General features: G+C 36.4%; 1 protein-coding gene across 1 annotated transcript in view; it reads left to right on the forward strand.

Moving 5' to 3' along the window:
• The window catches only part of ADAMTS9 (ADAM metallopeptidase with thrombospondin type 1 motif 9), a 1,232,634-nt gene that overhangs the window by 350,066 nt on the left and 866,659 nt on the right, over positions 1 to 15,909 (forward strand). The window contains exon 13 of the mRNA XM_044077927.1: positions 15,554 to 15,732. Within this exon, the coding sequence (XP_043933862.1) occupies positions 15,554 to 15,732 (179 nt within the window). The remainder of the gene's footprint in view (positions 1 to 15,553; positions 15,733 to 15,909) is intronic.

Raw genomic sequence — 15,909 nt, forward strand, 5'->3', positions numbered from 1 at the left:
CTTTTCTGTTAACGACATTCAGTTTTAGCATTTTATAGCATTGGCTTTTTGCTATCCAAGGTTTAGTAGTAAAACCATTCACAGTGGCTCACAATGGGATGACTGGCTTTTTTTTATCCATTAAACTATAATATTGCAATGCTGAAAAGACATTCAGCAGTCTTGGGTCTATTCCTGACGGTGGTTTTGCAGATATTTTTGAACCGTCTGCATTATTACTTGGTCACTCACTCCCTTTTGGAAAGGGTTGTAGCTAGGTGGAAAATGACAATTCCTGTTGGGGGTCTGGTATTAATGCATGTTTTGATAAATTCAATGTAGGATAATGTAGCTAGGCTACAAATAGTCCACATGGCTGCCTACTATTAGCCTATACAATGACTACATGGAATTCCTAAATACCCACCATGACAGCAGACAAAGATGGCAGTAACCGCTTGCAATAACTGCATTGTTTGAGTGGTACTCATACAAATTTGTCTACATCTTTTGATCTGTAATTTGTATTTACTGATATTCCTTTTCTGTCTTTCCACTGACACTAAACTGTTATATGATAATATTACATAAAGAAGTACAGTTATTTTTCGTTGCTAAGGATCACACTTTGGGTATAGTTTTCTCAGAGAACAGGTGTTGCCGTTCTTGTCATTTGGTTCACGTATCCATGATACGGAACATGCAACTGAGTTGTCACTACCACAAGGCATACTTCAGTGATGCATTAAAAGGTCACTGAATGAGCTGCTCTCAGCATAAGGGTATCATTAACTGTAAGCTATTTATCATAAGTGTAATCTTTTTATCTTTTTGTTTTCAGTAGCTCTATCAGAAAATCATAGTAAGTACTCCAATAGGTGGCACTGAAGGAGACAGATTATTTGACAGGACAAAATATGGTTAATAATGAATATAGTCTGTATATTTTTATCTTAATTACTGAACAAGATTGGGCTACATGGTACAGCTGTTAATCATGCAAAGAGTCCCCTAATTCCACCGTACAATGTATTTCATATGTTATGCATCATATCTGCCAAACCACACATATGTAGTTATCCATTTTATTTTTTAGTTTGGATTGCTGTTTCTCATTCATTTTACTGGAATACAGTAACTGCACAGACTGTCTATTGAACAATGCTTTGTAGATGTCATTTTATTGTGTGTGTGTGTGTGTGTGTGTGTGTGTGTGTGTGTGTGTGTGTGTGTGTGTGTATGGATGCACTTTTACATTTTCTTCAGTTTTTGTGTGTTTTATGTGTATTCTCAGACTGAATTTCTTTTAAGTTTTCATTTTAATCTAGTGATCATTATTTAGTGATTGACTGATCGCTGATTGATTTCCAGCAGATAACACCCAAGGTCAATGGCTCCACTTCCTTCTCACAATCAGCCCATTTGTTCCACCAACTGGGGTAACAGCCAGACTCTGTCCTAAGCAAGTGATAGCTCCATGGCCCATTCATCACTGGGCCACAATCAAGCCAAATTGACTCAATCACCCCACTTATTGCAGACGAGTTATTTTGACCGACTGCTGTAAGCATGACATGTGATGCATAGTATACTCTAAATAGGAGAAAACATGTTGTAAAACATGTATTTTAAAACATCTAATTCATGTTCAAACAATGAATCAAGAGATACCACTCTCTATACTCTAATTGTTTTCCCTTTAATCATGACATGTTTCTGATCCAAAGGGTGGCAGCTTTGCCTGTGCAGGCATGTGCTAGAGAAAAGTAGTTTTACGAAATACTGAAGAATTATCAAAATCTTTCTAAATCTAAGAAATGTATTTCTTGTTTGGAAATAACATGAAAAAAATTAAAAAATGATGTAGTCTTGCCTCAAATTCTCAAAAACACATCGACTTCATGTCTTGATCCAAACCATAATATAAAAATATTATCCTGATATCTTAGAAACTCATATACAAAGATTGAAAAGATTTTGATAATTCCTGTCTCCAGTATTATTTATGTTGTAGACCATTAATACAGCACTTTCTTCTGTTTCGAGTAAGACATCAGCCTTTATATTTAGAAGGGCCATTAATTTAAAAATTCTGTTGGAAAAGTCCACCTTTAGTTCCGGTAAGATGTAGAATAAAATATTTAAGTGAGGCAGTTGGAAACAATGCAGGTATATTTCAGATGTACCAAGTGAATCTCTCATCAATTACAACTGTGGTAGCAAGGCGGCTGTATATCTTGTGCAGTGATTATCTTGTACCACATTTTACATTAGCATGACCAAGTGGGCACTCAGAGACAGAAATTATGAACATTATTTTGACATCAAGAAAAACAAACATTTTGTGGTTTTCTGGTCAATCACTGAGGACTGAAATAATTTAATAATGATATATATTTGATTTTCAGACTTCATATCCTTCAGAAAATGCATGCCAACACACACCCTGTTATTGTAGCAATTTTCTAAGTTTATAAAAGCAGTATTTAAAAGTCTGTTTGTATTTTTGGTTCTTTGTTCCCATATTATTGGAGACTTTGTCCTGATTTCTTGTTCTAAGAGGTTGACATGTATGATCAACACTTCATGGAAATGCAGAGAGTAGGAATAATTCCATGATCTCATTGATATGTACTACGATTACACACCAAGCATGTATGGCTGCCTCCATTTTTATATCAGTGAGGACTTTCTGGGTTCAATTAAGAGTCAGTGCTGGAAGGGTAAGAAGAATAGCTACTGGCTAGATAAATGGGGGCATATCAATTCACAAGAATTTATATAGAACAAGTCAGCCTTCATTAACACTTACCACAACATCTCATTCAAGGTCCCAGTCCCGCAGCAATATGAGATGAGAGTCTGTAGCATCAACAGCATCAAGTAGGTCATGACATTGAATTAGGTCACCACCCCTTCACATGACAGCCTCTCTTCAAGGTCTTATGCAGCTCCTCCTACCCTGTCTTTTAAAGATGCCATGTGTGATACACATATGACCTTTACCTGCTGTGATTCAAGCTATACAATTCATGCAATTATAATTACACTTTAACATAGAGATATCAATGTTTAACTGTAAAGGCAATGAGTTATCAATAAAAAGATTATGAAAATTAAAAAAAATAATAAAAACATTGTAGAATACAGGAGGGCAGACTGTAACACATTACTAAGATAATCATATGCATGGGTTTGATTTAAATAATGATATTGCTTACAAGTGAGGGGAATATCTGGAAAGAAAGCTGTATGTCATAACATTGACATTACACTGATTTATACAATTGAAGGCATACCATTATCATAACATTCAATTCAGCAGTGTCACAGGTGACAGATACCTCCTTCCAGGTAATCTACTAATGTTGCCACTTCACCCACAGCACTGCACAAATGAGAAATCTCTGAGGACATAACCTTGAGCATGAAAAAAATTAAATAATCTAATGTGCACTAACTTAAGAAAGAACTAACAAGTAATTTTGGATACACAACAAAAACTGAGGAAACTTGGCATATTACTAAAAAGCCTATGAAATATTCTCCATTAAAGTGCAGAGTATGAACTCATGTTAAATAATGAAATAATACTTTTTATTCAATTTGCAATCATGCATACTGAAGTACAGCAACTAAGCATAAAGTCTTGTGAAAAATGTAATTATTCCTTATAGCATACTTTATGACATCACTGAGTAAGTCTCAGTAAGCAGTTGGACGTGACTGCCTGTTCTGAAATAAAAATATTTAAAGATAAGAGGGAATGTTCGAGGAACACTGACAGGAGAGTATATACCACACAGCATAGCTTGCACATATCACTGTGTGCATCAATTATATTTTATGTGTGCTGTTTTAGACGAAACAAACATTATCCTGAATGTCACCGTCCATAGTTCTGGATATGACCCTGCCTCTTTACCTGTGCAGCCGTATGCACTGCACCGGCCTGTTACACTGATCCCTTACTGCTGCTGCTGGCTGGTCATCATCAGTAATAGTAGGACTGGAACTGAGAGCTGCAGTGACACCATGGATCATTTTACCATCAGAATGGTACATGATCATGTTATGCAGAGAGCACCATGCAGAAAACATCCTGCATGCCCTAGCTGAAAGGCACCCCAGACTCATCCTGCCATCAAAATTTACCCTTTAACATTCCAAATGCATGCTTGATGCCAATACATATCTGAAACAGGGTTGCATTGAAATTGTCTTCATCAGCCTTACTTGGATTTCTCACTGGTGTCATGAGCCATGGCTCCAGTGGATATCCAACATTACATGTGGGGAAAAAATGAGTGGAAAGGACAACACAGAGAAAAATGGTTTAGAATTAATTATGAGTAACTACTTAAATGATAAAAAAAGGACATTTTTCCACTTACCAACAAGATGACCACTGGGCATCCTATATGCAGGAAGAGGCGATAGATTGACGTAGTGGGCGAGAAATAGGAATCATGTGCACTGCTACGATGCTGAACACGCATTTGTGATGCACCCCCTTGCATCACAACCTAACTGGCAATTGACGGAAAGGTAGCCCTTCTTAATATGGTATCATTCCCCCTACCCCATCCCTCTGTGGAAGAGATGGGGCCGTAATTTCAACATGGGTGCAATCAATCACACTGAGTACCTAAGGTAAATATGCCAATCATTCTTGGCTCAGTCCTAAGGTGACACTAGAAAATACATGTACTGATCCACAAGTGCCATGAGTACATTCAGGAATGTTGAAGTATCCTCAAGGCAGATGCCTGTGAGATACCCAAAGTGTCTTCAATCTGTCTCTGTAATGGTCCTGTTGCAAGTATAGTAAGAGCTATACATAACTTAGTATCCACAGGTACAGGGAGGTCATACATCCCACTAGCACACATATGTGGGTCATACATGCTCACCATGAGCCTTATAATTTTCCTGACTACTCTGAATCTATCAAATATTTCATTATTCTCAGAACTATAATGTGTTATTCTTTGCCTATATCTCTACCTTTTTGGCCGGCAAGTACCATTGGGTGCAAGCCATTCTGGATAAGCGAAGGCAAGCATCTCAAACCAGGAAATAATTAGGCTAGCAGTAAAGGATAGCATCATAGCAGATTGTGAAGTAAATTGAAAACCTGTGACACCACCTTTTATAATGAATCTGCACATGGCACAAAAACGATTCAGTTTATGACTATGACTATGAATTGTAAACAGGAGAAGGACTTCTAAGCATATGCAGTATTACATCAGTTCTCATTTATATGTCAGTATTCATCCATTTGGTAAGTACATTCACTCTCATTGCATATTGGTGTAAATAGCCTCTATGAATTGTGCCTTAATAAAATGAGTGTACCTCCTAATGCTAAAGTACAACTATCAATAACAAGTAAAAACAGTACTCAAAATGAGATGCTGTACAACGATGGCCAATGAATTACGATTCTCTTGAGAAATAGGTAGCGTGATTAAATGATATAAAACTTATAAAAGTGCAGCATGTTGTTGTGTCTTTCGGCTTTTCCCGATTAGGGGTCGCCACAGTGGAACTCCGGTTCGCTAATGATTGGTAGTTGATTTTTACATGCTGAGTTACCAGCCCTGATACACAACCTTCAACGAAGGTACGCCCATTCACGCATGTCTCCATGCAGAAGATGCTCTAGCTGAGAATAAAACCGGACAGCGTCTTACTGTGAGGCGACAATATATATATATATATATATATATATATATATATATATATATATATATATAAAGACTTGAATTAATTTCTAATGCTTCAATTAAATGCACTTACAAGATATCCACGCTGTGAATGCAATTACACTGTAGCGAAATTATGGTCTCAAGGTGTCCAGTCTTTCAAGTCTGATATAGAAAGTATCCGTACTGAAGATGTGGTAGCTGCTGTAAAACTGTAGCAAACTGTAATTACAACTTGACCAATCAAACAGTTTAAACAGTTCAAATAAGAGCTTCTGGCTTTTTTGACATTTAAAATCCTTTTATTGTAGAAAAAATTATTAAAATCTTCATGTCGAATTAAAATCTTGGTATAGAATAAACAGTCCCTCTGCATTCCAAACAATAAGTGCTTTCGGTATCTTCTTCAGATCGTAGAGATTGGGACTGGAAGTTCCTTTTTATAGTGCTTACTTCCTTTACTGTTGAAAGAATCATTCAGTCATCACTCTTGTCAATCAGCTGTTTGAATGCACCAATCCTCTTTCCTCTCAATTGAGGGTGTTCTATTTCCTATGCTTTTTGCTTTTGAGGGGTGTAACCAATCATGAATTATTAAGCCAGACACACCTCCATATTAACTAATGGTTGGTCTTCTAGCTTTTAGTATAGGTTTCAGTGGAATGATATTATTCAAGCCAGGCTCAATATCAGCACAGAGGTTCACAATCCACTTACTCTCCCTGCATTCAGTAATATTTTCAGTGTCACCTTTTCTTACTCCACTATATACAGTCTCTATCACCTTATAAGTGAAATAAAGACCAACATTTCTTTCAGCATGAGTTGCTAAAGTGTTATGTGGATCTTTATTGGTAATGTCTCTTTGATGTATCAGAATGCAATTTTTAAACACCTGATTAGTTTTTCCTACATAGAATGCGGGACATAATTTGTAGGTAGCCATGTATACCACATTGGGGGTTACACAAGTGGCTTTAACATTAAAAGTGTATTTTTTCTTTGTCCTTGGATGTTCACATTCTTTATTACAATCAATCAATGGGAATGCTGTACAATGGCCACACTTAAACGTCCCTTTATATCCAATAATTTTATGTTTACTGAATCCATCCTTTGTGCAAAGTAACCTCTTCAATTTTTTCATATTCTTGTAGCCAAAGCATGGTGTTTCACCTACAGTGTCTTTTAGGTTGGCATCCTGGATAAGGATTGGCCAAAACTGCCTTATTATAGTTTTCATTTGTGTGTTATCTGTGCTGTAGGTTAGCATCACTCTGGTGGTTCTGTCTTATATTTCTAACTTCTTGGACATTCACATCCTTTTCATTATAACCTTTATTTCTTAGGTTTTGTTGTAAAAATAAGATTTCCTTTTCTCTTGTCTCATCTTTGCTACATCTTTTATGTATTCTTTGTATTTCATTTCGCATAATGTTTTCAGTGACATGTTTAGGATGCATGCTGCTTTTCAATAAGTAATGATTTCTCCATGTATTTTTTTGGTGTAATTCAGTTTCCAACATATTTTCATTAAGAATGACATTCACATCCAAAAATGCAATTAGATTGTGAGAGTGTTCTGCTGTAAAGCTTAAGAAGGAGGTAGTCCTATTTAAATGTTGATGGAATAATTCGAATTGTGATACGCTTCCTTCCCATAAAATAAAGAGATCATCCACAAATCGACCATAAAATTTGACGCACTCATACCATGGATTATTTGAATTCAATGCATGCTCCAACTCCCAATCTACAAGCACAAGATTTGAGTAGCTGTTCACACAGGGGGTGCCCATGGCTACCCCCCCATTTTTGCCAATAGATTGATGTACCATACACAAAATAGTTATTCTCCAGTATTAAGTCTAATAATGCACAACTTCTACTGGTTTCATTAACAGTTTTTTTTGTGGCTTAAGATCTTTCTTACAGCTTCTGCGCCTGCTTCATTGGGAATAGAGGTAAATAAACTATTCACATCCAGGGTGGTCACAAGTAGGTGGTCATATTCCGTGATGTTATTCATGGTTTGATTTATCTTTCTTAAGAAGTCATCAGTATCCTGCAGAACTGTGTCAAAAGATTTTAAGATAGTTCTTAGTTCTTTCTCCACAGATAGTGACATTGTTTCCAATACCCACCCTTGCCCTGCTACTACAGGACGTCGTGGAGGGTTATAAAGGTTCTTGTGAATCTTTGGAAGTCCATTTATATTCGAAACAGTGGGTTTTATGATGTTCAAAAAATTATAAAGGTCCAGATCTACTTGGCCTTCAGTCAACATATCCTGAAGTAGTGAAGACAATTTTTGCAGGGTTCGATTCAGCTGGGTTAGTGTAACTCTGTAATATGTCTTCTCATCTTGTAACATATTGGTCATTTTCTTCTTATACCAGTCAGTATCCATAATCACTATAGTACCTCCTTTGTTTGCTGGTTTAATTACAATATTCTTATTTTGTTGCAAATTGCATAGGGCTTCTCTTTCTTCATATGTGATGTTTCTATAATGTTTAGTATGCGTATCCATTTTTAATTCCTCCACTGCATTATTACACAGCCGCATAAATAGCGCAACAGCAAGATGGACTACAGGTACGAATGTACTTGGTTTCCTTAAAGTTCTAACTTGTTCTGCGTTTGTGCCATAGATGTTTCTTAGTGTCACATTGTGTCCAAAATGCTTTATATCTATAACAAATTTATTCAGATCAGATCTTAAAGAGGGTATGAAAGTTAATCCCTTCTGTAGAATGGAAGTTTCTGCTTGGGTCAATTCATATTGATATTCACCACTATGGAATTGTTTAATTCAATATTTTCTTTCTTTTTCTGTCTTGACTGTGAGTTTGTGGGTTCTTGTAACTAGTTTGATTCAGAAAAAACGGAAGTTGTGTGGTAATAGGCAGAAAAGAGATCCATTTCTTAGGAATGGCTCCTGTTTCTGAGGATGTTTCAACATTCCTATCTGACGTGGTAGCCACAGGGGTCCCTGTAGTATTAGTAGTTGTGTTCAATGTGCCAGATATTTGTTTCTCAGTTCCAGTTTGGTTTCTGGATACAAGTGTCATTCCTAATGGATGCGGGATGTCTGGTGCTGGGGTTAAAATGATTTGTAGCAGGTCTTATTTCCTCCCTAGGCCATTCAAAGATCCGCCCGTATTTAAAATCTGTAATATCTCTGTTTAATTTCTTTATTTTCTGGTCTTTTATTTTTGATTCATACACATTAAGATTGAATTGTAGTGTTTCTAATTTGTTGGTGTGATAAGTATTCGAATTCATTTTCTCTAGTTCTATTTGTTTTTCATTAGTTTGAAGGGCGAGGTTGTCCTCCTTTGGTCTAAAATAATCCATAATCAGCCTCATGTATCAGAAGCTGGTCTCTAAATTTATTGCTTGCCATTTAGCTAGGAGTTCAGGATATTGATTTCCATAGCACTGCATGCATTTCACTCGCATTCCTCTAGGTATGACTTGATGGTGTAAACATTTATTTTAGTATCCGCTTTAACGTCGTTTGAGATTTATGACACAAGTTTATGTAAGATCAGTTTTATGTAGTGGCTACAGCTTGATTCCAAGAAGGAAGGCACTTCTTGTTAAGTTACACGGACATTGGTATATAATTTTGCAACCTGATGTATTTTAATGATGTGCATTTTTTAGGCATCGCACACATGCTTACATTTCATATGATATTGTATAGTTTTAATTAATGGGGAGGGAGTTAGAAGGGTCATGTGATTGTTTTAATGATTATTTAATGAGTGTCAATAAAAGCACAAAGGATTTTGTACTCTGAATAAGCTCAGTATTGACCGAGCGAAAGCGCTTGGTTTTATGCATTTTCATTCACTTTTTATGTGAAATAAAGTTACTCGACTATTTGAAGTTGTTTTTATCAAATTTGTGATATCCGGGTCCTGTGGCTATTGGGCATTACTTCAATTCTTGGTTCGTCAACTTTACTCTTTTGAGGCTTGTGTTGTACCCATGGCTGAAGAAACGGATTTGGCGAGTTTTTTGGAAACCCCAGCACTTCTCAAGGATGACTCTGATAGCGCTCCTGTGACTTGGGGCAAATTCAGACAAGTTTTAGCCCTTCTAACGCAGCTGTCTAACAACATTTGTGAACGGAGCACGGAACTGACTACACGGTTGCCAGGCAACCAATTACAGCTCACAGACCAGCAGAGGAAATGGGTCACATCTTCTGCGCCGAACATCAATAACAGCACGGAGGACGAGCTTCCTGGTAACATTCACAGAGTAATGGCCAGGCTTCTGCAACGCACTTAAGAACTGGTGCGACTCATAGAACTCGAAAGGAAGATAATCACAAAGAATTTAATTTTGGCGCTTGGACTGGGAAACAGTTCCACTTCAACCAAGGTACTGTAAACACTAATTTCAACCAAAACATTGAAAATAACTTTAATGGTTTTAGGGACAAATTATACGCATTCAAGAGTAATCAGCTGGAGATAGATTACTTCAAGGAATGCGTACAAGTTAATCGAGTCCCTAAGGGGCTTCGACTATACAAGTTCCCTAATAGCGCACAACCAGGGACTGTTTTCTATGATCAGTTGTGTGAGATTTTTAATAAAGCTGGAATAGAAATGCTTAAGTTGATGATTGTTGAATATGAGACTGAAGCAGATATTTTGTTGAAAGAGTTGAATGCGTTGAACCACAATGTAACCAATGATAACAACTTTGTTAGTGTTAAGATAAACTATGATAATGTATTTCATGAAGTAGACCAATATTGTATGAAAATATTGAACAGAAAAATTAGGAAGTTAGAAAGAGACCTCTTTGAGTATAGAGAGGGGATTGCTTACCCCGCCCATAGAAGTGGAGGATGGAAGAACAATGCTGACACTGTTTACGTAGACAGGGTGAATGAGACAAATAGTAATGGCAACTATTCTGGACCTGGGACTGAACCCCTTAGAAGAAGTGAGAGAATAGCGGAAAAAGGAAGGAAGCAGTCTTACCAGGATTTTCAGCATCCCCCCACCGGGGGGGGGGGGGTGAGGCATCAATACAAAGGGTGGAACCACCCCTTGAATTAGAATCTGTGGAAACATTGACTTTTACCATAGAAGCACAGAATACTTGTGACAAACAGGTGGTTTGTAGAAAAGATAATTTCACCATATTCAATTTTACTGAATTGGTACTTACCAAAGATTATTTTGATTTGTTTTCTAGGGGATTTCATTTTGTTCCCTCTCGTCCCTCTAACATGACAAACATATTGATTGATTTAAAGTTATTTATTAGACAACTGAACTTAACTATATATTTCAAGGGTCAAAACCAACACCAATACAGGACTGACAAGGTCCAGTACTTTCAATCCCCCTACACACCCCTCTCTTAGGGTTTTTGAGGAATTGGTAGAAAGAGAGATTAGGAACATGGAACGATCTAAGAACAACACCTACCCCATCAACCTTAATGATAAGGAGATGCAATTGATTGATTATTTGAAACAAGAGAAGTGTAGGGTAATGAAACCCGATAAGGGGGAGGTGTAGTGTTGATGTACATGGTGGATTATGACTCTTGTCTACACAATATGTTACAGGAAACAGATCAATATGAACTGCTATCGTTAAACAAAATTAACCTTGCACATTCTAAAATAAGTTATCATTTACATGACCATCTTTTACAAGGTACCATTAATGAGCATTTATATAATTACTTACATGTGGAAAAACCAAGAGTTCCAGTGATTTTTGGCATCCCCAAGACTCATAAAAGTCTGGATCCTATTAAATTTAGGCCAGTTGTTTCTGGTGCAGGAAGCATCACTGAACCCTTGGCGAAGTTTGTAGATTACACTGTAAAAAAATTTTTATCTTCCATTACACACATTTGCAAGGATTTGTGGTATTTCCTGAAAGGAATTGACCAACAGATGTTCAATGCGCACCTTTCCATGGTCACTATTGATATTGTGGAACTTTTTCCGAGTATCCCTCACTCGACAGGACTGGAATGGTTCAGGGAGGTTTTAGTATCTAAATCTGATCTGGACAACACCATTATCAATTTAGTTTTAGAATTTATGGAAATTGTCCTGGAAAACAATTTCATTTATTTCAATGGGGAATTTTATCGCCAAAAGAAAGGTTTGGCGATGGGGGCTCCTTGTGCCTCATTATATGCCAGTTGTGTACTATACTATTGGGAGCAGAAATATGTCTTTATGAGTCAATGGTCAGAATTTATAGGACATTACACGAGGTACCTTGATGACATTTGTTTGTTGTGGAAGGGCACAAATGAAGATTTAAATGATTTTTTGAAGTATATTAACGACAGCACTGAGTTTTTGAAATTTACCTATAACATTGACCATGACAAATTAAACTATTTAGATGTGACTCTACTTAAAGACTATGACAACCATTGCTTCCAATCAAAGTTGTATAGGAAAAACACATTCTTGAATTCATATCTCCACTTTGATAGTGGACATCCCTTCCACCAGAAGAAAGGGATAGTCAAGGGTCAGATTATTAGAGCATCGAGAATGTCCAGTACACTTGAAAGTTTTTTAGAGGAAGTCCATACCCTTGGGGCATTGTTTGAAGAAAAGGGCTACCCCAGGACCTTGATTGACCATATGATCCAAGAGGTCACAGAAAACAGGGACTCAAAGTATTTCCCTTTGTTAGGAACTGGATTATCTACCCCTGAACAAGAAACAGGATTGAATCAGTTAGACCTAAAGAATAATTTTATGCACACGTTTTTTACTAGCTCCCATAAAATTGAACAGATCGTTTCGAAACACTGGCCTATATTAGTGTTACATGATGATATAAAACAATTTGTTCCATCTTACCCTCATTTTGTAAGGAAAAGGGATGCCAATTTAAAGGAACTATTTGAGAAAAATGGAGACTCTGGATTAAGAACAAGTAGGGAAAAAGTAGGTACATGCAGATATGGTTCCTGTAAACAGTGTAACTTTATGTTTAATCAAGACACAGTGTTTATTCCCTCTAGAAAATGTAAATACAAGTCCACCAATTACTTCAATTGTGGAACCAAAGGGGTGGTTTATTTAGGAATATGTGTACATTATTATAGTTTTTACGTGGGTAAAATGGACCGGCAACTTAGGAGAAGAGTTTATGAACATATTTATGATGTTTCTAAGGGCAAAGAAAATAACGCTTTTTTTAAACACTCACAGGTGTGTGAGAATATGGAGTTAAAATTCATGGTTTTAGAGCAAGTGACACCAGATTTGCGAGGTGGTAACTGGGAAGCCAGGCTTGAATATCGTGAACTATATTGGCAGCTGAAGTTAGACTCAGGAAGGCTCCCTGGGTTGAACGAGAATATTAACATCAGCAGTGTATTAAAGTTAAGAATGGCTCACTTATAACATCACAATAGTAACACTTTAGTTGATGCTTTGAATGTAATTTCATTCATTTATTTTAGTATCCGCTTTAACGTTGTTTGGGATTTATGCCACAAGTTTATGTAAGATCAGTTTTATGTAGTGGCTACAGCTTGATTCCGAGAAGGAAGGCACTTCTTGTTAAGTTACACGGACATTGGTATATAATTTTGCAACCTGATGTATTTTAATGATGTGCATTTGTAGGCATCGCACACATGTTTACATTTCATATGATATTGTGTGGTTTTAATTAATGGTGAGGGAGTTAGAAGGGTCATGTGATTGTTTTAATGATTATTTAATGAGTGTCAATGAAAGCACAAAGGATTTTGTACTCTGAAGAAGCTCGGTATTGACCGAGCGAAAGTGCTTGGTTTCATGCATTTTCATTCACTTTTTATGTGAAATAAAGTTACTCAACTATTTGAGGTTGTTTTTATCAAATTTGTGATATCCGGGTCCTGTGGCTATTGGGCATTACTTCAACATACTACTATGCCAAATCAGCAGTTTCCTGAAAGATAGGAAGACTGGAACTTAAATGGCTATCATTTACTGAATTCAGTTCTCACTTCTCACCATAGCTCTCAACCTTTTAGCACAAAGAACCTGGACAAAGCCCATAATGGGGGAATACAGACCCAAAATAGGGACAAATTCTAAATACTCATAAACAGAAAATTGCTAGAATAAAAGGTTTTGTGTTACTATTTATTTTCTGAAGAATATGAAGTCAGAAATTCAAATGCCTGTCATTATTTAGTGAATCCAGTCCTTCAGTAATTTGCCACAAAAGTCCTGAAAACCACAGCTTTAATGAGGAACCCTGAAAACCACAGATTTAATGAGGAACAGAACAAAAATCTGCTCCATCATAGAGACTACCAATTTCAATATATTTTTAGGAGTTACAGCATTTTTTGATGTTCTAGTAAACAGTTGCAGTTATGTTATCATGCCGTTTTAGTGTCCATCAATGTATCTGTCCTGGAGCCTTTGAATGTTTTGCTCATTTATGTATTCAGTCATTCATTTTTCTTATGCCCATTTTATCCTGTTCATGTATATAGGGATGTGATTCACATCAGTCAGAGTTTAGTGATTCTACTGAGTGCCGATCACTCCTGCATTGCACTTCACTGTGGAACCCTAATTTACATGTATAGCATAACGTTGCACACTGAGATTCCAAGGCAGCAAGGGATAGTTTAGGATTGCAGTGCATAGAAAACAACATTCTATAGCTGTGCAACTGCAGCAATCTGTAGATTCTGCCTCTCTGTGTTTTAAAAATGAAACTGAGGACCCACAGACTGAACTGCTCGGTTGCCCCTGCCTCCAGTGTGAAATAACTGTGGCTTCAGGTTCTTAAAGGCAATAGCACACTAACTGAAAAGGCTGAACAAAGTTGCAGCTCACTGAACTACTTAGTTATTTATTTATAAGGGCTTTATTCAGAAATCTGTAGGTGATGCACAGCTTGTAATTCATTCATAAGATCATAGAATGGTACAAGCTTTCACCAGGCTGCAATGGTCACTTTTCTACTTTTAGCCAAACTCTTTCTGGGTGACTGGAAATGAATATATATATATATATATATATATATATATATATATATATATATATATATATTTATATATATATATATATATATATATATATATATATATATATTATTTCACATCAGTGTTCAAAATATTGTCAACCAAAATGCTGATGAATTAATCTCAATAACCAACATGGACAGCTGACTGCACATACTCCAAGGATTGACCTTGAAGCATACAAACGAAAAAACAACTTTTTTGCAGGGGGGTCAAGCCCACTGCAACCCCAGACCCCTGTATACTTATTTATTCCAACTCTGAGATTGCATAATCTAAGGGGAAAGGGAATATCCCCCCAATAGCAGGGGAGGTCGGTCTTGCTCACCTGTCAACTATCTGTTTTGTTGAACAAAGCATATCAAAAAGCAGATGAACAGATGACATCATTTAGCGCATTCACTATTTTGGATAGCTACTATTAATATTTTTATATATATAAATATATATATAATATATATATATATATATATATATATTAAACATTATACATAGATCTAGATCGACAATTGAAAAATCGATATAACACTTTGTAGCATGTGTATCGGTAGACTCCAGGATAGATACATTGATGGACACTAAAATGGCATGATAACAAAACTGCATCTGCTTACTAGAACATCAAAAAATTCTGAAACACTCAAGACCTGCTGTTATATTCATTGCAATTTTTGCAAATAAATGGAAGTAATATCAGTGTCATACAGAGATTAATGTTTGATCATGGTGTCTTTGTTTGTAGTCAGCTTTGCACTTTAAAACAATTACACATTAAGCAATTTCTAATGCATTGCAATCTGAACTCTTTCTAGGCCCAGAAATGGTGGCAGATACTGTGTGGGCCGTAGAATGAAGTTTAAGTCTTGCAACACTAATCCTTGTCCCATGCAAAAGGACTTCAGAGATGACCAATGTGCTCAGTTTAATGGAAGGCATTTAAATATGAATGGTATATCTGCTAATGTCACCTGGGTCCCTAAATACAGTGGAAGTAAGTACAGCATGAAAACTTTTATTGTCATTATTTTTGCATTAGTACTTTTACTAGTATATCATATAAAATGGTGTGTGAGCTAGATTTTTGATATATATTACTTATTTCTCAGGGGACTTTAAATGTTGTATATTTAAATCTGATATCCACAATAATTTTATTGTGCATTTTAAG

This window comes from Protopterus annectens, chromosome 7.part0 (genome assembly GCF_019279795.1).
Source record: "Protopterus annectens isolate FY-2018-M chromosome 7.part0, PAN1.0, whole genome shotgun sequence".
Lineage (NCBI taxonomy): Eukaryota > Metazoa > Chordata > Ceratodontiformes > Protopteridae > Protopterus > Protopterus annectens.